Below are 20593 nucleotides of genomic sequence, written 5' to 3'. Positions count from 1 at the left end.
ACCTAAAAAAATACGCGTGTGGAGCCTGCTAGGTCCATTCATGGTGCTGGGCAGGAGAACACTGGACAAGGTAGACAGGGTGCCCAGCCCCGCGCTTGCACAAGGCACAGGACCCCGGCTTCCAGAAGGCCCAGGGACCACCAGACTGGGGACGCAGGCAGGAAGCAGGGCTGGCCAGTCCAGGCCCCGCCCACTCGCTGCACATCCGCGCCCCTTCGGCGGCGGCAGCGGCTGCGCGGGCCTCGGATGCGCGGGCACGCGGGACGCCCAGCTGTCAATCACGCGCAGGCTGAGTTCCGCGAGGCGGGAGCGGCGGCGGCGGCGGCGGCGGCGGCGGCGGCGGCGGCGGCGATGGGACCCCAGCGAGAGATCTGCGGCTAACTGGCTGCATTTGCTCCACGGGTCAGGGGATCGCAAGGGGGCAGGTAAAGCCTTGCGGAGCCCAGGGGTGAGGTTTTCTAGGCTCGATTTGTCTTTCTCCCTCTCCTCCCTTTTTCTTTCCTTTCTCTCTCCTCATGCACAAATATTCATATTCTCTGTCTTTCACACACACGCACACACACACACACACACAGGCAAGCACGCACACACACACCTAATTCGACTACGTTTATTACATGGGCACAAATCTCTATGAAATCCATGCGTGTTAAAATCCACCAATATGTACAAATTAGGAGTAACCAACTCCATTCTTTGGCGGTTTGTGGTTTATGTTATGTAAGAATTTGGGAGGTATACAGGGTGAACTCAGGAGTTTCTTTCCCGTGAGACAAAAAAAGTTGTAATATTAGATGGGAGTAAAAAGATATGTATTGGGGGGTTTGCAAAGCTGAATTGATTTCTTTTCCAGGCTGAATATATCCGCTCCTTGCCCTTTCCTCTCCTTCGCCTTATCTAAAGATCTTTGACTTTTTATATGATCTCAGCACCTACTTCTTTGTGTTGTTAGAATGGGGCGTTGGGTGCGGGTCCGACCAAAGCTGATGACCTCAAAGAAAACAGCTGAACAGCTTTTATTTACTTAATTGGTTCCTGGCTCTGTAGCAGAAATATTTTCAGCACCTTGAACAGCTCCTTGGACTCCAGACCAGGCCAGCCTCTGGTGAAGGGCATGTGTGGAGTCAATTTTTTTCAAAGAAAGAGAGGACGACGACAGATTAAAAAAAAGGGGGGGGGGGATCACTTAATGAGAGAGAGAGGCACAGATGAAAGACAGACAGACTTGTTTCCTGTTACTTATCCAGACCCAGAAATACAATAAAATTTCAGAACAAACTAATGTCTTGAAGAACGTTGGTTTGGCCATGGTACATACAAAGGGAACCAGGAAAATATTGAAAACAGTTTTTCAGGCCTCAGCCATGCTTACCCACCTCAAGCCTTTGAGACTCTCCTGAAGATGGATGGGGAACTGTTCATCAGAAAGAATTCTTAACGCCTCTTGAGAAATATCGCCCCAGTTCTTATTTTCTTTCACATGACTAGAGTAATGTAGGAAACCAATAGCTCTAGAGCTGGCAATGGCTTTTTAATTAAATCTTGCATGGGCACCTGCTTTTCTTAGGCAGATGAAAAGTAAAATGATCATGATAGGAAGAAAATGGATATAGGAGTAAAAAAATCGACCTCTTGAGTAAATCATCCAAAGAGCCTTAATAAGTCTAAAATGTATGTAAATAGATTAGAAAACACAATGGCTATAAGTTTATTTTACATTATAATGGAACAGGCACCAAAGAGATCAAGTCTGGAGTCTCTATCAGAAGCTAGTAATCTTTTTCTTTAGAATTTGTAAAACACAAGTGGGTCAGTTTAGTTGGTATTATTGACTGCATGGAATAGAATTATATCAAAATAAGAATATATTTGTATAATGTGTTATAGTTTACAAAGTCCTTTTCATTTACATTATCTCCTTTATAAACTCTCATGAGAGCCCATTAAAAAGTTATAAAATATGTTGTACTTTTCTAAAAAGAAAAAAACTATCTCTGCTCTTGAACAGGAAGTCCTTTGTCAATGTTTTTGTTGATGTTAAATGATTCCTTACAAGTTATAAGAATGACTTATGAAATTTAGACTTTTATCTGGATCACATTCTGCAGAGATTCTTATTCTTAACTAGGTTTGAAGAATGAGCCATTAAAAGGAAAGGTCAAAGAGTAAACAACAAGAAGAGGAAGAGGAAAATTTCAAAGGTAAGACTCAAACTTTGTCACATGTAAATTGGTAAGCACCTTGTGATCTGCACACCGATTAAGAAGTTTAGCTCAAATATGGATTCTTTTGCTCAGCTCATTTTGGTTTGGGACTTTGTTTTATCTAATTTAAAAATACATCTCAAAGAGGTAAAGTCATAAGATAACTGCATTTCATTATCCCTCTCCCTCTTTAAAAATTATAGGAGTGACTGCTTATCCACTAACTTAGAAGGAATAAAAATTAACACTGGAGAGAAGCAATCTCTATCACTGTCCCAAGACAATGAAGTATCTCTGAATGAACCATCATTTATTAGTGGAAACACATTTTCAAGTTTTAAGTTCACGCTTATATAATTCCAGAATGCTTGATTTAAAAGTGAAAAAGCTGTTAGCAGGCTTTCATGCCATCCTGCATCCATTCTGAGTCTAACTGATTCTTTTAAGTGAATTGACCTTTTGGTGTGGTATTGGATAAATTATCTAAATCAGCTTTGTGCATATACCTTGCATCTGTGGCCCAGAAGTGGCTCTAATGAGAACTTCACTCTCATTATCTCAGAATGATTTTATGGGAGAGAAAAACAGTATGAAAAAATTGAATGATCTTTCCAAGAGAATAAAAAGAACAAGGCCTGTGCCTGGCTTCACAGCTGACTCACACACAGAGCCATGGGAAAACACTCATACTTTTTGGGCCTCAATTTTCTCCCTCACTTCTCTCGAGGAGACCATGAAGACAAGTAATATAAAATCTCTGGTATTCTTAAGGCTTCATGAGGCATAAAACCTTATTTCTATTTTCATGGCTGTGAACATTTTTCAAGTAAAATAAAAAGTAACTGTTCCTATTAGACTGAAATTCAAATCTCCAAAAACTGATATCTAGTGTAGTGGCACACATAAGGATCATGGGAACACATGCATGGGTTTGTTAGCTGAATAGTCATTCAAGGGATTCTCAGTATTTATACCTCTTCCTGCTGTAAATACCTCGTTTCAGCGCCCATTTTGTTGCACATAGGACTTCAGAAGTGTTTCTTCTTCTAGCCCAAGGGTCAACTGAGGGCAAAATGTGTGCCCCATTCATCTTTGTAACCAGTGTCTCACATAATCTAGCATATAACTAGGGCTTTAAAAGCACCGAAGGAAAGGAGGAATGAAAAATCAAGGACCACTCAGACCGTCATCCACACCGACTCATTTAGAACCCTGTGCCAAGAAATTTCAAAATGGTAAACAGGATAGAAAATGTCCCTGGCCTCAAGAAGTTTTCAGTTTATCATGTATACAGTCTATTAGACCATCAGATAAACCACATCACAGAGGACTGGGTAATAACAAGTGCTATGAACAAATCTAGATAAGGGGATAGATAGTGATAGTGGGCTGATATTTATCGTGCTCACTGTTGAAAGCCTCTCAGAAGAGTTGGGGAGTGGGGGCAGTTAAGGAATGATTTTTCTGTCTCTATGAGTCCCTGGTGTATAATAGGTAGGATATGTTGCTAAGAATTGAATATCCATTTAATGTACAACATTTAAGATAGATACCATATACAAGAAAAAGAAGAAGACTATGGATGTATCCTCACTTAGCCACACCCAGAAAGTTCTTCTGGAAGAATGAAGGCAGTTCCCACTCCATAGATGACCAAGTAACCAGACACTAACGTTGCTTGTTCTCCATCATGAAGGCCATGCTGGCGGTGAGGATGTAGCAGGCTTCTCTAGAATGTGTATGAAATGAATACTCGTAAGGACTCACTTAAATACACTATCAGAGAATATTTTCACTCACCTCCCCTATGCATACACTTCTTGGGATGTTAAAGCTTTCTCTAAAGAAAGGAGCCCCTTTAGGATCCATCACTTAACAGCAGTCATAGATTTAACATTACTGTTTTTGCTGATGCTACTATACCTATCGAAACACAAACCAGAATCCTCATGAAACCTTACTCATTAAATAAATGCTAAGACAAGCTAAAGTGCCTTTGCACATACCATCACTTTCTTCTCAATTCTACTTTATCATGTAATCATCACGCAGCTTTTAAAGTGATGTTGTGAAATGACCTTGTGTATCCTCTTTATAATATTGGAGGTGTCAATCAACCAAGTATAACTGTGACATTTTCTATACTAGGACTAAAAGTTACTGACTTTCCTATGAGGAATATAACTCTCTGTTGAGATTTTGTAGGTGCAAAATTTCTACTATAACCTGTTATATTTTAAAAATCATGTTCTACCAAGTGATCCATCTCCTATAAGAGTGAATCCCAACAAATGATATATTTGGAAAGATGTATGAAACCCAGGGACTACCTCTACTGAAATAACATTAAACAAACACACAACTGTTCAGTCTCCTGAATACCAAGTAACTAATCTAACTAGTAGCTTATATGCTCTTTTAAACTGAAGCTTCACGCATATGATAATAAACCACTCTAACAACCAATCATTCAGAACTTGGGAGGAGGAGGGAAATTCCCAAACCTAGTTGTTTATCCAACAAAAATCAACTCATTTTGTAAATTCATGGCCAAAGACTCCTGAAAAAATTGCATCTGGAAGGAATTAGAGGTCATCAGGTCCAGCCATCTTATTTTAAGGATGATGAAACCATAGCCCAGAGAGGTTACCAAGCTTGCCTAAGATGTCAATACCAGTAAGCTGCAAATCAAGAACTAGCATTAGAGCCCTTTCTCTGCTCTGTGTGGCTGTCACAGCCAAAGCCATGTTCTTGTACTTTGTATGCCCAGAGAAGAGAATAAGACTCCTTGGGATTTCTCTTCTGAAATGTATCTAACATCACTGAAAATCCATTCTGACTTAGAGTAGAGCCATCTATCACTCAGGCTCAAAAGCATTTGTTTTATGACATCTTCTCTCTCTTTTATGATGTTACTCATATCGTGTTCAGCCAAGTTGGATTGCTGGGTCTCATCCTCTAAAGCAGAAACATTTAACCTAGAGCTCTGGAAACAAGCTGTGCAGGGAATGACTCCAGTATGCCACAAGGTCCTGCTCTGCACCAAAGCTAAATCCTGAGAAAGGACAACTTCAGCATCAAAGGAAGATAACTCTTACTACTGTTATGAGGGAATTTTTTAATACCTATCATATCTATTTTTGGCCTTTTTTAATGTTAAAGTCTCTACTGCTTTATAGAAAACCTGAACATATGTATTTGCATGAGCTGGTTCTGATTATGCAAATCTGTTAATCAATCCATACTCCCATTTATTGTTTTGTCATCTTTCATCTACTCCCTGACTCATATAACCTTTAGTAGATAACTTTTCTATGCCTCAATTTCCTCAATGACAAAGCAGACTTAGTAATACTAATCCCTTCTTCCCTTGACTGAAAGTTTATTAGAATGTCTTAGAAGAAAGTGCCTTTAAAATTATTCTACTTCTATATCACTAATAGGCTCTTATTAATCATCTTCATTGTGTAAGCATGAAATAAAAGGTACTAAAGAGGTCATCCTAGCATTTAAAATATGAAAACTAGGTTAACAAAAGAATTTGGTCTATTAGATGTTATTGCTCTAATCAGGCAGAATACACTCTGAAATCTTGATATTGTTACAAAATAATATCCTTCTGAAATGTTAAAAAGCAAGCACACACACACACACAGAAAAAAAATTTCTTTCCCTGCTCTCTCCTCCTGGTTGATTTCTTTAGAAGGTAATTGGACCTGAGACAGGAAGAAGCCACTGGAAGGCAGGCACTAAACGTAACACTGACCAACACTTAAAGAGATGAGGTCAACAGTCACCATCAGTGACACCTGTTTGCATCATTTTTCTAAGATCAGGGCCATATTTTCCTGAATCGGACTACAACTTTTAGCCAAAACCCACTTGTGGCTGAGGGCACACAGTTGCAAGCTATTCTCAAGGGTTCACTTTGTGGCTATGGGTCAGTGAATCCCTTGGTTCAACTTTGCTTTTAGCCCCATGATAATATCCAACCAAACTAAGTGGCCACACAGGAACACCTCCTAGAATTTTAGATTAAGTTTTTCTTGTATATAAACAATACTGCTTTGGTTTCATGACAAGTAATTGAAAACACTTAATGTGTCTTTTTATTGTATTATGTAACGTAGGCCCTGAGAAACCCTGGTCCAGTAGGAAGATACCTTTGAATGTTGTTCCTTGCTTTGTCACGTTGAGACAGGGAAAATTATCTAGATTTTAAACTGTGCCCATACAGGGAAAACCGTCTAAAGGATAATTGAAAAATCTAAAAAAGTATTTCACATTTCCAGCTACCTATTGGTCTGCTTATATGAAGATCAGAAAACTAAAGAAAAACCAGAATGAGAATTCTCTTACCAAAATTTCTGTCCTTCAGTAATTCCTTGTTTGTCTGTTTTTGCCATGTATTAATAACAAATGCCTCTCTTTAAGGTCAAATTAGATCAAATTAAATTGAAATTTGCATCTGAAGAAGGCAGCATCCTAAACAACCTACCTAGAGCTTAGTTTCATTAAACAGTTACATGAATTTTTACTTATAGTAGACACTAAATGGAAATAGTAAAAAGTAGGTCTACTCTCTATATTATGCTCTAGCATCGCATGTAATCAGATATATCAACAAATAATGCCTGAAATATCTGGAGTTAGAGTCAGTGAGGTGTTAATTATTGACCAAGCCATTTGTGATTAATAAAGTATGAAGCACAAATTGCTCAGCAACTTTTAAATGAAGCTTCTGTACAATTTCTCAATTGTTAGGAGAAGATACATGAGATCCAAAGGCAGAATTTCAAACTGCTATGTAACACCATGTAGCTTCCACAAGGGAACGTGGTTAAGCATTGAAAGGGACAGTCCAAGACAAATTTCATCTGTAGCAAGTGAGCGTACCTGCCTAATTCTTTAACATGAAAGTGTAAACACTACTGGAGTCTAAGAGATTGAAGATTTCTTGTCAAGACAACTGAAAATCTCAGCTTCCTTGCTGCATTTCTCATGCGCTTCCTGCTTAAATTTTTGCATCATCTAAGTGTGCTGCACTGTTAATGTCTCATTTCACTTATGGAGAACCAGTTCAGGTCACTGAGTGTTTGGGGTGATTTTGCATTCAGTAAAGAAGACCAGCTTGGGTAAGAAAGACAAGTCTTTAAAGGTATCTTTTCTGCCCAGAAAAAGAGCATTGTTCAATTAGGCTGACATTATTCAGCCTGGTTCTTACCTTTAATATGCCTTTTGACCCTGAGGCCAGAGCTCACTGGGCTGATGCCTGTGGATGTTGTCATTCCAGCCAAGAAGGATGAGTTCTTGCAGCAACGTCTGTGGGTCCAGGCAGGCACAGGCTGCTACAGAGGCCGGGCGCCAGCGCTATGGAGTCCGGTCCTACCTGCACCAGTTTTATGAGGACTGTACCACTTCCATCTGGGAGTATGAGGATGATTTCCAGATCCAGAGATCACCCAACAGGTGGAGCTCAGTATTCTGGAAGGTAAGTAAAGAGCACGGATTTAACTCAGGAAATGGAGAAGTCATTTCATACGGTAAGTAATTCAGCTGCAGAGAACAGAGAAATCTGGGATTCTGTATGTGCATTCCTCTCGGTGATACTAAGTGCAGTTTTCTTCCTTAGGAAAGGAGACTGTAAATCTTGGGAAGAAAGCCTCTAAACACAGCCCAGTTGTTGATTTTCAGGTGAAATGTAAATAAGTATAATCACCATCATTATTATTTTTGCTACTGTTATTAATGTGCCACATAAATTCACCAACTATGAAAGCCATTCAAAGGCAAAACATGCTTTAAGCCTCCCCTACAGGTTTGGATGGCATCATTTTAAAAGTTACAATAATTATTAGTAAAAGAAATAGTTGAGTACTGGAGAGAGTTAATGCTGAGGCATAATACAGTGGTCAGTCTACCTGCCCTACTTTCACTAGATATATGGTCATAAAGTTCTATGAGCTTCAGCTTCCTTGAAAGGTAGGAGACTTGCTGGACAAGAAATTCAATCATTCAGTATGTAATTAGTGAGTACCTATTCCATTCAAAAATTTGCGAAGTGCTGGAAATTAAAGCGGTAAATGGGAGAAGAAAAAGTCCCTGCCCTCACAAAATTTACAATCTGTCATGGAAAACATACCATAAACAAATAAACCACACAATAATAGTAGCAAGTAGCAAGTCTTAGTCTTGCAAGTAGCAAGAATAATAGTGGCAAGTGCTATGAAGAGAACTAAATCAGAATAAGAGGCTAAGGAGGGATAGAGAACTGATATTTAGTTACGCTGATCACAGAAAACCTTTCAAAGAAGATGACCTTTGAACAAATACCAGGATAAGCTGAGGGAGGAAACCATAAAATAATTTGGCTGAAGGTCATTCTCAGCTGGGAAAATAGCAAGTCCAAAAGCTCTGAAATGGGAACAAGTTTGGTGTGTTTGAAAAACATCAAGAGATCCAGTCTGGGTGGAGAGGAATGAGAGGGAGGAAAGAACAGGTGACAATTTCAGAAAAATGACAGGACACAGATGATTTGCATGGAGCCTCGGAGGTGATTGTGAAGACTTTGGCTTTCCCCTTGAGAGACACAAAAAGCCACCAGAATGTTCAAGTAGATGAGTGATGCAACCTGACCAATATTTTAGCAGGATCATTGTGGCTATAGCACAGAAAATAAATTACAGAACACAAAGATAGAAGTAGCTAAATTATTTAAGAGTCTATTGAAGTACCCAGGGGCAAGAGATAATAGTGGCTTAGACTAGGATGGTGTTAATGGAGATGGCAAAGTGTAGTCAGATTTAACATGAAGTTTGAAGGCCAGCTGTTAAGACACACTGGCGAATTAGACATAAGAGAAAGAAGAGTCAAGCCTGACTCCAAGACTTGTAGCCTGAGATCTTTAGTGGATGATGTTATAACTCACTGGGATGGCGAACACCAGGAGAGCAATGGGGTGGGTGATGAACCAAGAGTTTGACTTTGGCATTGCTACATTGGCGAGTCAGATACGACTTAGCGACTAAGCAACAGCACCACATTGGAGGTGCCTATTAGTCACACAAGTGGAGATCTACAGAAGTATCTAAATATACCAGTCTTCAGCTCCTGAATTGGGAGTCACTGACCTATAGAATGTATATAAGGTACCAGACTAGAAAAGGTCATCCAAGAAGAGAGTACAGACATAAAAGAGAAGAAGGCATCGGATGTTACAACATTTATAAATCAGGAAAAGGACAAGGATGTAGGAAGGGCTACTGAGAAGGTTCAGCTTTAGATGATGCCTCAGATTCCCTCCAGTCTATAATTCTGTGTTTTAGAGATTTCCAATCATCCCCAACTTTCTCCTGAAATATCACAGAAATTTAGACACTGATACTGACATAAACCTCCAATGTACTGGCAATAGAATTCAACAAGAGGCAGTTAACAAAGTAATGATTATAAGCATGGACTCTGTCCTCGGCTGTTGTTGTTCAGTTGCCCAGTCATTTCTGACTCTTTGTGACCCCATGGACTGCAGCACGCCAGGCCTCCCTGTCCCTCACCATCTCCTGAAGTTTGCCTAAGTTCATGTTCATTGGATAGGTGATGCCATCCAGCCATCTCATCCTCTGATGCCTTCTTCTCCTTCTGCCCTCAATCTTTCCCAGCATCAGGGACTTTTCAGTGAATCAGCTGTTCACATCAATGACCAAAATACTGGAGTTTCGGCTTTAGCATCAGTCCTTCCAATGAGTATTCAGGGTTGATTTCCCTTAAGATTGACTGGTTTGAGTTTATTGCTGTGCAAGGGACTCTTGGGAATCTTCTCCAGCACCACAGTTCAAAGACATCAATTACTCGGCTGACATGGATTCAAATCTCAACTTTTTCATTTAATAGCTATAACTATTATACCAGGTAACTCAGTGGTAAAGAATCCACCTACCAATGCAGGAGATGTGAGTTTGGTCCCTGGGTCAGGAATGTCCCCTACAGCAGGAAATGGCAACCCACTCCAGTATTCTTGCCTGGAAAATCCTACAGACAGAGGAGCCTGGCGGGCTACAGTCCATAGGGTCACAAAGAGTTGGACATGGCTAAGCACGAACATGAGAAATTTAACCTTAATGAGCCTCTAACAGTGATACGTATAATACCTGCCACACACTTGTGAGAGTTAAGTAAGATAACATATGAAAAGAGCTTAGTACAATGTCTGGCAGGTACTCAATAAGCATTTGATGTATTCGCTCTTATTATCAGATGTCATATGGAACACTGAGGTCTGAAATAGAAATAAAACTGGAAATTTAGTTAATAAGTAAAATATTGGGTAATATAGTTGTTACTATGGTTTACCCAAGACCTCTGTTGATTCAAAATCTTACTACTGGCAGGTTCCCTGTATTAGAATTGGTCAAGCCACCCTTTTTATTCTGTACAAGTGTTACCTCTGAGGAACTGGTACTGGCCTGGACCAATGAAATACACAGCCAAGCTTGGCACATCTTGTATTTACCCAGATAAGTGGGTGGTTGCTTCTCTATGTGTCAAAAAAACAAATATTTGCCTGACAGGTCTGTTGTGCCAAGAGCCTAAAATGCCTCTGACATACAGAAAATTGCAAGTGCTGGTGGTTCCAAAGCACTAGTGGTTATACGATTTGTGAAGCTATAAATCCATCAAATAATATATGGGTATGGATTTACAATAAAGAACTCTCAGTAAATTACCAACCCCAGAATTCAGATTTCAGTATTTTCTCTCTTCTGTTTCACACAAACAAGATCCAAAAATATTTGTTCCCTGTGGTACTGGACCTAGTTCAGAGAATAAAGCCGAGCAAACATCCATGGCCTCATAGAGGCTATATGCCAGCAAAATCCAAATCCTAAACTCACATTCTAATCATAAAATACCAGGTGGGGCTTTGAGAAGCCTACAGTCAACCAGAAATACCCAAGAATGGATTGTCTTAGAGACCTCATCTCTACCAAGGGAATACCCCAGCCACTCCTGGGTTGCCTCCTAGGGAATATAAGGGAACTCTTGCCAGTGAATGTGTGAAGTACTTGGTATCAACACAGAGAGAGGCACTGATGATGCATGTTTCCATTATGATTCTTTTTTATGTTTTGTTTTTTTTCTTTTTCATTTCAAACTGCATCTTGTAAGTAGTTCAAGATGTGGGCTCCCCCGACCCCTCTTCCACTATAGTGTTGCTAAGGGGTCTCTCACTGGCGCCACATTCACAGAGCCTCGGCAGGACTCTGCTGCTGAGCCAGCTCCTTAGTGTGGGCAGCAATGGGAGGGGGCTTAATGAGAATGGAGACTGGAATCAGTCGGGCTTGAGTTAGAAACTTTATGGGACTTCTCTGGTGGCTCAGATGGTAAAGAATCTGCTTACAAGGAAGGAAGACCTGGATTCAGTCCCCGGATTGGGAAGATTCCCTGGAGAAGGAAATGGCAACCCATTCTAGTATTCTTGCCTGGAGAATTCCATGGACAGGGGAGCCTGGAAGGCTACAGTCCATACAGTCCATGGGGTCCCAAAGAAGCTTTGCTCTATCCATGGATTGACATAACCTTGTTCCACAATGCTGTTCTTTAAAAAAAAAAAAAAAAATATTTATATGTCTACCGTGCACAAGGCTCTGGGTTCAGTTGTGAACACGACATTTCTTTGCTTGTGAATAAGGTATAGCCTTGACCTGACAGAGTTCACAGTCAAATAAGGAAGATGGTTGTGTACGGAGATTGTTACAATCTACTGTGACAGCGTCGCAGTACTTACTGGGAGCCCAGGGTTTGGGGCAGGGAGAACCTGACGCAGCCTGGGGAGGAAGTGACTCCACAGAGGAGTTCACAGGAACAGGGCATCCTTCCCAAGAGAAAGAAAAGCATTGCAGAAGCTGCATCGTGAGAGAAGATGGCAGGCTTGGGAGATGCCAGTGGTTCAGTGTGGCTGGGCTAAGGGTGGAGCACAGAGGCCAAGGGATGAACCAAAAGAAGAACATGGGAGTGTATACAAGAGCTGGATCACAGAGACTTTGAAAGGCTGTGAAGTAGAAATGTCTCCAGAACCTTCCAGCTTGATTGAGTACAGTGAGAGGGTAAGGGAATAAGTCAAGACTTTCTTGGGAAGGTTGACTCACAACCAGGAACAAACAGCCTCACCCCATCACCACCACACCACACACACACAGTGTTATACCCACGCTCTGGGCCTCACATTATAGATGCCTGCATGACTGCCTCTGGCACTGCTAACTTTCCCAGTGCCTGCAACTGCTGGGGTCTGCAAAATCCTGCATGACACAGTCCCACCTACCCCCTGCCACCCACTGCCTCTGGCCAAGAACCTAACAGGCTGGTGTAGAATTTTTCTTTTTCATCCTTTCACTTGACCTTGACTAAGACTGCTGCCACTATCATTGTGCAGCAAACAGCCAAAATACAGCAGGTATGAACTAATGGAAGCAGTCTTCTCACTCCAGTTATTCTTTCCTCACCCCAGGATTATCCTCCTCAGCCGATATGAGAAATTTCCCAAAGGATGTGGCTCAGACGGTAAAGCATCTGCCTACAATGTGGGAGACCCAGGTTCGATCCCTGGGTTGGGAAGATCCTCTGGAGAAGGAAATGGCAACCCACTCCAGTACTCTTGCCTGGAAAATCCCATGGACGGAGGCTATAGTCCATGAGGTCGCAAAGAGTCAGACACGACTGAGCCCTTCACTTTCAAAGGATGTTCAACAGCAGTGGGCAGGTACAAGGCAAGACTGTTTCCTCCCCAGACTTAGTAAGAGTGAAAATGATCCCGGTACCTCTCCCATTTCCCTAGACCCCCCCTCCTTTCTGTTCCAGTCTCTCCAGATTCCCCCCTTATTCTGAATAAGCTAAATCAGAATTTAAGCCTATATCTTGGATTTCTTTGCAAAGTCTTGCTAAAAATGAATAAGGAAACCCCTTAAGAGAAACCACGTGGTATTATTTTCTAAAAAGCATTTTTCTCAGATGGCATGTGAAAAATGGATGAGGAAAGATGAGCCTAGCCAGGGGCACGGTCAGAATGCTGTTGCAATGACATGGGCGAGAGTTAATAGTGCTCTGTTACCATTAGCGCAGCTGTGGTGGTGGAGAGAGAAGATTCAAGAGAATCTGATGAGGTAGAATTAACAAGATTTAATTGTCCATTGACTACCAGCATGAGGAGGGACTCAGTGAATGGGTGGATGGCAGGAATGCAGAGAAATTAAGCAGAAAAGAAGAAAATATCATTTTGAATATTTGGAATTTGAAAAGCCTTTGGATCATCTTTGTGTAGACCCTCCCATTGACTATCATAAATATGGGGCTACAGCCCAGGAGAGAAATCTAGACTGGAGTTGGAGATTTGGAAGCCATTGGTATATAGGTGGGAGTTGAAACTGTGGCCACAAAATTAAACCCTAGAGAGAACATATTGAGTAAGCGATGTGAGTCAGGGCTGGAACCCTGGGGAACACCAATAATTTAGGAGTTTCTGGCAAAGCAGGTTAAGAGTGAGTCGTTTAAGATGTAGACATGGATGCAAGAGAGAAATGTGTCAGGGAAAACCATTGGTGATGGTCTTAAGAATGCCTGAGTGCTGAAAATCAGTGACTACAGGATATACATATGGAGAAGAAAGATGGGATTTGACATTTGGGAGGTCATCAGTGACCTCAGAGAAACGGGTTTCAGTGCAATGGGAGAGGACCAAGCTTTTCTGCCAAGGGTAGGAATGAGTTCAAGGAGTAGTTAGAGGGGAACGCAGGGTTCTGGAATAGCTTTTGAAGATGGAAGTGATTGAATGTGCTGACTGGCCGGAGGGACAGAGCTAGAGGAACTAGTGGGGGATCCCGCTGCCCAGAAGGGCTGTGGAAATTGTACCAGGTGAGGCCTACACAGAAGGATCTGGATCCCAGCCTTGCACTGGTCATTGCTTTGTAAATCTCAGTGTCCCTACAAGAGGGTCAGGCCAGATGAGTTAGAATCTGCCATCAGTCTGGCAGGGGACACCACTCTGAGCTCAGGTGCTGCTAAGGAGAGGTCAGCCACAGCCCTCGGGGCAGAGGAGGATGAAGGAAAGCCCATCTTCACTCTTGCTGCACCTCTTCTGGATTTTACCTCAAATCCAGATGGCTCCTTTCACATTTAGCTCCATCCAGCAATTTCCCCCCACATGCTGCTCTTCCCTGCCACGCTGGTTCTGGCTTCCAACAGTCATGACTGCCTCCTCTCTGCCAGAACAGCTGCCTTGCTCCTGCTGCCAGCTCTGCTTCTTGGAGTAAACTGCATTTTCAGATCTCATCAGCTCACAGACAGAACAACGAAGGGGACGTTGGTCAAAATAACAGCAGTTTCTGGCTCGCAGCCCCCAGCAGCAGAATTTCTGGAATCCCAGCTCTCTTCCCTGTCCAGTCCTCCTTTCCAGCAGCAGAGACTGGGTTTTCACTGCTCCTCCCCAGAGTCAACAGAGTCATCAGAAGTCACAGCACAAAAACTGCCCTTGTGTATAGTCGCTCAGTCATATCCGACTCTTTGTGACCTCATAGACTGTAGCCCGCCAGGCTCCTCTGTCCATGGGATTTCCCAGGCAAGAATACTGGATGGGAAACCAGGGAAACCTGCCCTTGCTGCTGTCTCTATAGTCAGTGTGTCATCACCTGGAGAGGCCCTTCTCTCTCACCAGGGGTGTTGACTTAACCATCCCACAGCACCCAGCTACTCTGGGCAGCCCCTCTCCCAGCAGCCCTGCAAGACTTTTGCATGACCCCAAACAGAGCTGGTTTACTCTCTTAGAACCTTTAAAAGAAAAGCCTGTGTTGCCTTTCTTAAACTTTATTTAATAGAACCTCTCTTCTCTTAGACCTAGAACTACTTCAAGTCAGAGCCACATCTAGAGACAAATTTTTTGATACTGTATGGCATCACTCCAAAGTTCTTTCTTATTCCATTCAGCACGCTTAGATGGCACCAGGATTACACTGATGTGTCTCAGTATCCCTCCTCACCACTATGACGCTCTCAGTGTTCTCAGTGTTTCTCCTTCATGTCTACCACCCCAAGCTCTCCCTGATGTGTTTGAACAGGTTTGGAGTCACTCTCTGGGCACCTCTTTTGGAGATCCTCATTAGACTTGCACTGGTGGCACCCTCAGAATCCTGGGGATTATGTACTATTCATTACGTCATGCTCCCCTCCACAGATGGCAAGCCTCTCTCTCCAATCCTCTGATATAACCGGGAACCGGGGCAAGGCTTAGGGAGGCCAGCCACTTTCCAGTTCTTGAAGTGAGCAGTTCTGCCATCTGCAAGGCATAGTTTGCCTTTTAGCTTCTGACTGATATTCCAAGAGTAGATTTTAATCTATAAAACACTGCTCGGTTGAGGAGCAAACTGCTCTGAGAATCAATCACCTGGCTCCAAGTTCAGCAGCCTGGTGGTTTAAGTTAGTCCGTCAGGAATATTTATTGGGCGCAAGACTAGACCGACTGCTGCAGAGAGACAGGACAGAAATAGAAGACGGAGCGCCCTGGCCTCCCTTGCTCTTAAGAACCTTAGAAACGAAGATGGATACGTTTTTGCTGCCCTCAACTTTGGAGAATTAGTGCCAGTTCTTGAGGAGGGAGGTAATTTAGTGACATACAAAGCATGTCACTATGGATATTTAAGTTAATTTAGTTTGGGCATTCAGAATTTTCCAACATGAGTCATTTTTTAAACATTATAAATAACGGTTAGTCTTTGAAGGTGAATTGATTTGCCACCATTCTTGGAAAAATGTAGAAAGCCATCCAAAATGTGATATTTTACAACCCAATTTTTTCCTGCAATACTTATATCTTATGTAGAATACTTTTTTTCAGACGACTGACTCTTGCTTTTCAGTTTCTTTACAATATTACATAATGGAAATTTGTTTATATATGGTGACAAAGTCTATCGTAATTTTTTTAAAAAAATAGTAAAGGTAATGTACAAAATATCAGTTGGCGAAGTCTCATGGAAGAAAGAAAGTGGGAAGTGGGGCTTAGAAGTCACACCGAGCTGGTAGAGTCCAGTCACACCACCTGCTTAATAAAAGGACTTTGAACTATGTTTCTTCAACCCTATAAACCTCAGTTTCTTATAGGTGAAATAGGGGTAAAAATATCTACATCTCATGAGACGCTAGTGAGGATTAAGAGACAATCACAGTGGCTGGGTCATGATCAGTGCTCACTAACATTAGCTCTCCTCCCCTCTTTGTTAGAGTGATGGATTTGTGAATGTTTTCCTTCTGTTATCCCAACTTTCTACTAAAGAAGTATCTAATGAGGTGTATTTCCTTGAATTATAATAAGTAAGTTAGATAAATATACTTTAGATGTTCAAGATTAAATGATGTTATGCATTTGGTTATTTTTCCAACCTTGTTATTCTAACTAAAAGCAATTAGGAACAGGAGGAAATGAAAAATGTGTTTAAAAAATAAGCTATATTAGCTGTTCTTTATCCCAAGTACTGACAGATTGTTGCAATGCTCTTGCCAATGTAGCATAATTTAACAAGAGGCACATTTCCAAATAATAGTAGTAATAGCTACTTATTGCAATGCGTGACTTAGCCAGGCCCAGGGCTGAAAGCTTTCATGCATGCTCTCATTTAGTCCTCACAACTTTATGAGGTAGGTACTATTATCATTTATCATTTTATAAATGGGAAAGTTAATGAGAGTGTTTAAGTAGCTTTCCTTTTACGATTCAAGTACTAGTTGGCAGTGCTGGAATCCAAGCCTGAGTCTGTTCATTCCAAACCTCTGAGCTTAAACCGCCAAATAGTATATCACTCTCCATCTTCAGTGGGTTACACTTAATTGGAACTTGAGCTAATGCAGTTTCATCTCCATCTGCTGCTCTTAACGTTTCTCAACCTCTGCACAAGTGAAGTCCAAACAGCTATATATTAGAGGAGAAAGAGCACTGGCCTGGGGTCAGACCTGTGGCTTCTAGCCCATCCTGTGCTACTCACTATCTGTCCTCCCTGTCCCTCCTTGGGGCAGTGACCTACCCTCCAAGAGGCTACATTCCCTTGCCTTTAACTGGTAATCATGGTTCTTTCTCCACCAACTTGGAGAAAGGGTGAGTTGTTCCACACTGTCAATGGCCTCCAGCCAAAATCACCAGGAACACACTTCTGTGTTGAACAAGTTGAGTGTATTGCTCATCACAGTGAGAGAAAATGACACCAAAGGGCATTTCAATAAGAGAATGTGAGAAAGGATTATAGGGTGTGGGCTTTGGTTGGGTGATTTGAGGGGGGTGGGGTAGGCATAGGGAGTTTACTTTGGATTATCAGGGACAATTCTATGATTAGGTATAAGATAATAAATCTTATCTATCCCAAGGGCAGACTGCTGCTAAGTTGTTTTAGTCATGTCCGACTGTGCAACCCCATAGACAGCAGCCCACCAGGCTCCTCTGTCCCTGGGATTCTCCAGGCAAGAATATTGGAGTGGGTTGCCATTTTCTTCTCCATGGCAGACTAGAGTAAGACTAAATAAAACTGTAATTGGTAAAGAATCAATAATCATTCTTATTATGCAGGGTGGGAAGAGCATAGCATTTTCTGGTTTGTAAATGACCTTGTTTTTGTCTGTGCTTAGACAAAATTGTGAAGTGGTTTTGGTTTGTCTCACTTCGTCATGAGTACAGAATGAGCTTGTCTGATGTTGAGGTTCTGCGAGGTTGATGGTGCCAACAGAACAACATGGCACCCATGGGGGTCCCAGGCCAGCTTCTGGTAGGGAGAGTGATGCCAGCTCTTAGGTATGAGGCTATTCTTCTCTTGCTCAAGACCAAATGAGACAACATAAGCCAAAGGGGCTTTGTCAACTGCAGAGCATCAGACAAACAGAAAACTCTAAGGAAAAATCAAGTCAGTGAGGCAGCACCTGGCTGGTATCAAAATCAGAAAAGTCCTTTCATCTTTTTTAAAAAGAAAATCATGTCGGCTTTCAGCTGGGAAAAATCTCTCCTTTCAAACAAGACCCGCCCTGCCCTAGGGAGCTGAAGTACCACATCACTCTATCTTATTTGTGTCTTTCTCTAGGTCGGACTCATCTCGGGCACAGTCTTCGTGATTCTCGGTTTGACTGTCCTGGCAGTGGGCTTTCTTGTGCCCCCCAAAATCGAAGCCTTTGGCGAGGCCAACTTCGTGGTGGTGGACACGCACGCTGTCCAGTTTAACGGAGCCCTTGACATGTGCCAGCTGGCAGGCGCCGTGCTCTTCTGCATCGGGGGCACATCCATGGCAGGGTGCCTGCTGATGTCAGTGTTAGCAAAAAGCTACTCCAAAGAAGAGAAATTCCTTCAGCAAAGGTTTAAAGAGCGAATCGCAGACATCAAGGCCCACACTCAGCCCATTATAAGAGCTCCAGGCCCGGGAGAAACAAAGATACCAGTTACTCTGTCCAGGGTTCACAATGTCCAGCCCTTAGCGGCAACCTGAAATCTTTTCCACCCAACCCTCCCCTCTCTAATTTACACCCAGTGTTGCAAGGGAGCAGGCCAGTTTGGAGATGACAAGGCTTTGGCGTTGATCTGCCCCAGAGCTGTGCTGGACAGTGGGCAGAGTGGTGACTGAGCTCAGGCTCATTCCATTCAGTGGCCCTGGGGACCCTTGATGCAGTGGGTCAGCGTGGGCACATGCACCCAGCTGCCTAAAGAGGTGCGGCTGGGTGCCCACCAGGAGCTCTCTGGATCTCCTCTCTCACACCGTGTGACTTTGTGACATTTCCCGTGTTCTTGGAAAGCACTCAACAGTTCAGACCAGCCTACCAATGGCTAACGTGGTCCATTTTACTTTCCTGTGTTGTTTTTTCTAATTTTCTAACCTTTCCTGTGTGGTGCTGCCTTCTATTCCTGGTCTCACTACATGTAAGATATTGTCATGTGTGTTCATGGAAAAATCAAATTCCCTGATTTTGACCCAAACATTGGTCTTTTAGCTCTAACATAATATGAGTCCTTAAGATCAGAAATGGACAGGGAGGCCTGGCGTGCTGCAATTCATGGGGTTGCAAAGAGTCGGACACGACGGAGCGACTGAACTGAACTGAACTGAAGATCAGAAACAAACTTTTCAGGATTCTCCACAAACCTTTCTTTGTTTGTTTTGTCTTCTCCAGTTTTTTCCACCTCAAGAGCTCAAATTGCCCACTTTTGAATCTTGGGAAAGAAATTACTATTAGGAGAATCTATTTATGCAGTGACCTAAAGCACTGAAGTAAAAGTCAAGAAATTTGAGTTCCTATTACTAACTAGCTGCGTGATCTTGGGGAAAGCACCTAAGCTCCCAGGCCTCAGTTTCCCCATCTGTAGAATGGGGGTCCTGGTCTGTGATGTCTTGTTTTGCCACATGTCGCTGTGTGTCCATGACCGAGGATGTTTACAGTGTTCCTGTGGCTCTTGCCACAGTGGGATTCTTTCAGATCTGGACTCCCAGAAACTTGCCAAGTCAGGATCCTCCATGCCACCTACTCCTAAATATCCAACCCCAGCAGTTTATACAATGCTGTCATATTTTTATAGAGACAAAAGTAAGCCATCCTCCACTAAGAAACCCCTGAGTAGATATAAACCTTAAGAGGGTTTTCTTTCTCGAAAAAGACACTTTCTTCTCCTGTAAAGTGTTCGTCTCATCCCTTTGCACTTCTATTTAATCTGTGGATTTAAATTAGACTGAGGAAAACAGAACACGTGAACTTGATACCCTCTCAGAACCTGTGCCACCTTCAAATTCTGTCTTTTTGTTTTTTCCTTCCTTCACTGGATAAATAAAACATGTGAACGAGCAGAACCTGAATTGTCTTGTCATTCCTTCGGCGTGGCTGTTTCTCTCCAACATGTAATTTTCCATTCTGAGGCTGAGTGAGCTCTGCAGGTCCCCTGGCGAAGTGGAAGAATAAATGAAGCAATTAGTGCTCTTGTGCACATGGTTTCTTTTGCATCGTCCAGCATCAAACAGGCAGCAGATCAGCATCCTTCACAAGGATCGCTGGCCACATTTGGGAGAAACTGTTCTAGTTTCCTCGGGTTCTTACCTTCCCTTGGCAATGCCATTTTACTTGTGTTCTCAGAAGCCTCATTCAAGCTTCATTCAAGCTCCCAGGCACCTGTGCAAGGTAACACTGTGAGGCTTTCCATGTTGACTTCTGTGATGTGTAGCAAGGAATCCTCAAGGATGAGACTTGACTTTTAAGAGCCTCCAGGATGAAAAATACATTCTTCTGGTTCCAGTCAGTCTGGTCTCTAGTGCTTGTGGGCAATACACCACTAAATTCTCCCAACTGGTGGAGGCTTCAGTATCTTTAGGACAGCTCATAGGTGTCGT

The 20593-nt window shown here is 42.4% G+C and overlaps 1 protein-coding gene across 1 annotated transcript; it reads left to right on the top strand.

The window, feature by feature from the left end:
• Positions 1 to 273: 273 nt before the first annotated feature.
• NRSN1 (neurensin 1) lies at positions 274 to 20059 on the top strand. The gene is made up of 4 exons (XM_012101209.5): positions 274 to 425; positions 2129 to 2201; positions 7498 to 7695; positions 18311 to 20059. The coding sequence occupies exons 3-4, from the start codon at positions 7507 to 7509 to the stop codon at positions 18707 to 18709; spliced, it is 588 nt and encodes a 195-aa protein (XP_011956599.2). The 5' UTR covers positions 274 to 425; positions 2129 to 2201; positions 7498 to 7506; the 3' UTR covers positions 18710 to 20059.
• The last annotated feature ends 534 nt before the right edge of the window (positions 20060 to 20593 follow it).

The sequence above is a fragment of the Ovis aries genome, chromosome 20 (genome assembly GCF_016772045.2).
Source record: "Ovis aries strain OAR_USU_Benz2616 breed Rambouillet chromosome 20, ARS-UI_Ramb_v3.0, whole genome shotgun sequence".
Taxonomy (NCBI): domain Eukaryota; kingdom Metazoa; phylum Chordata; class Mammalia; order Artiodactyla; family Bovidae; genus Ovis; species Ovis aries.
Note: the sequence above shows the minus strand (reverse complement) of the source record. Positions and strands in the feature narration are given on the sequence as shown.

Bases quoted from the DNA above. Each gene is read 5' to 3' on its own strand.
- NRSN1 (XM_012101209.5), top strand. From the start codon at position 7,507: ATGAGTTCTTGCAGCAACGTCTGTGGGTCCAGGCAGGCACAGGCTGCT. The intron at 7,696-18,310 runs GTAAGTAAAGAG...GTCTTTCTCTAG, and splicing joins GGAGCTCAGTATTCTGGAAG to GTCGGACTCATCTCGGGCAC.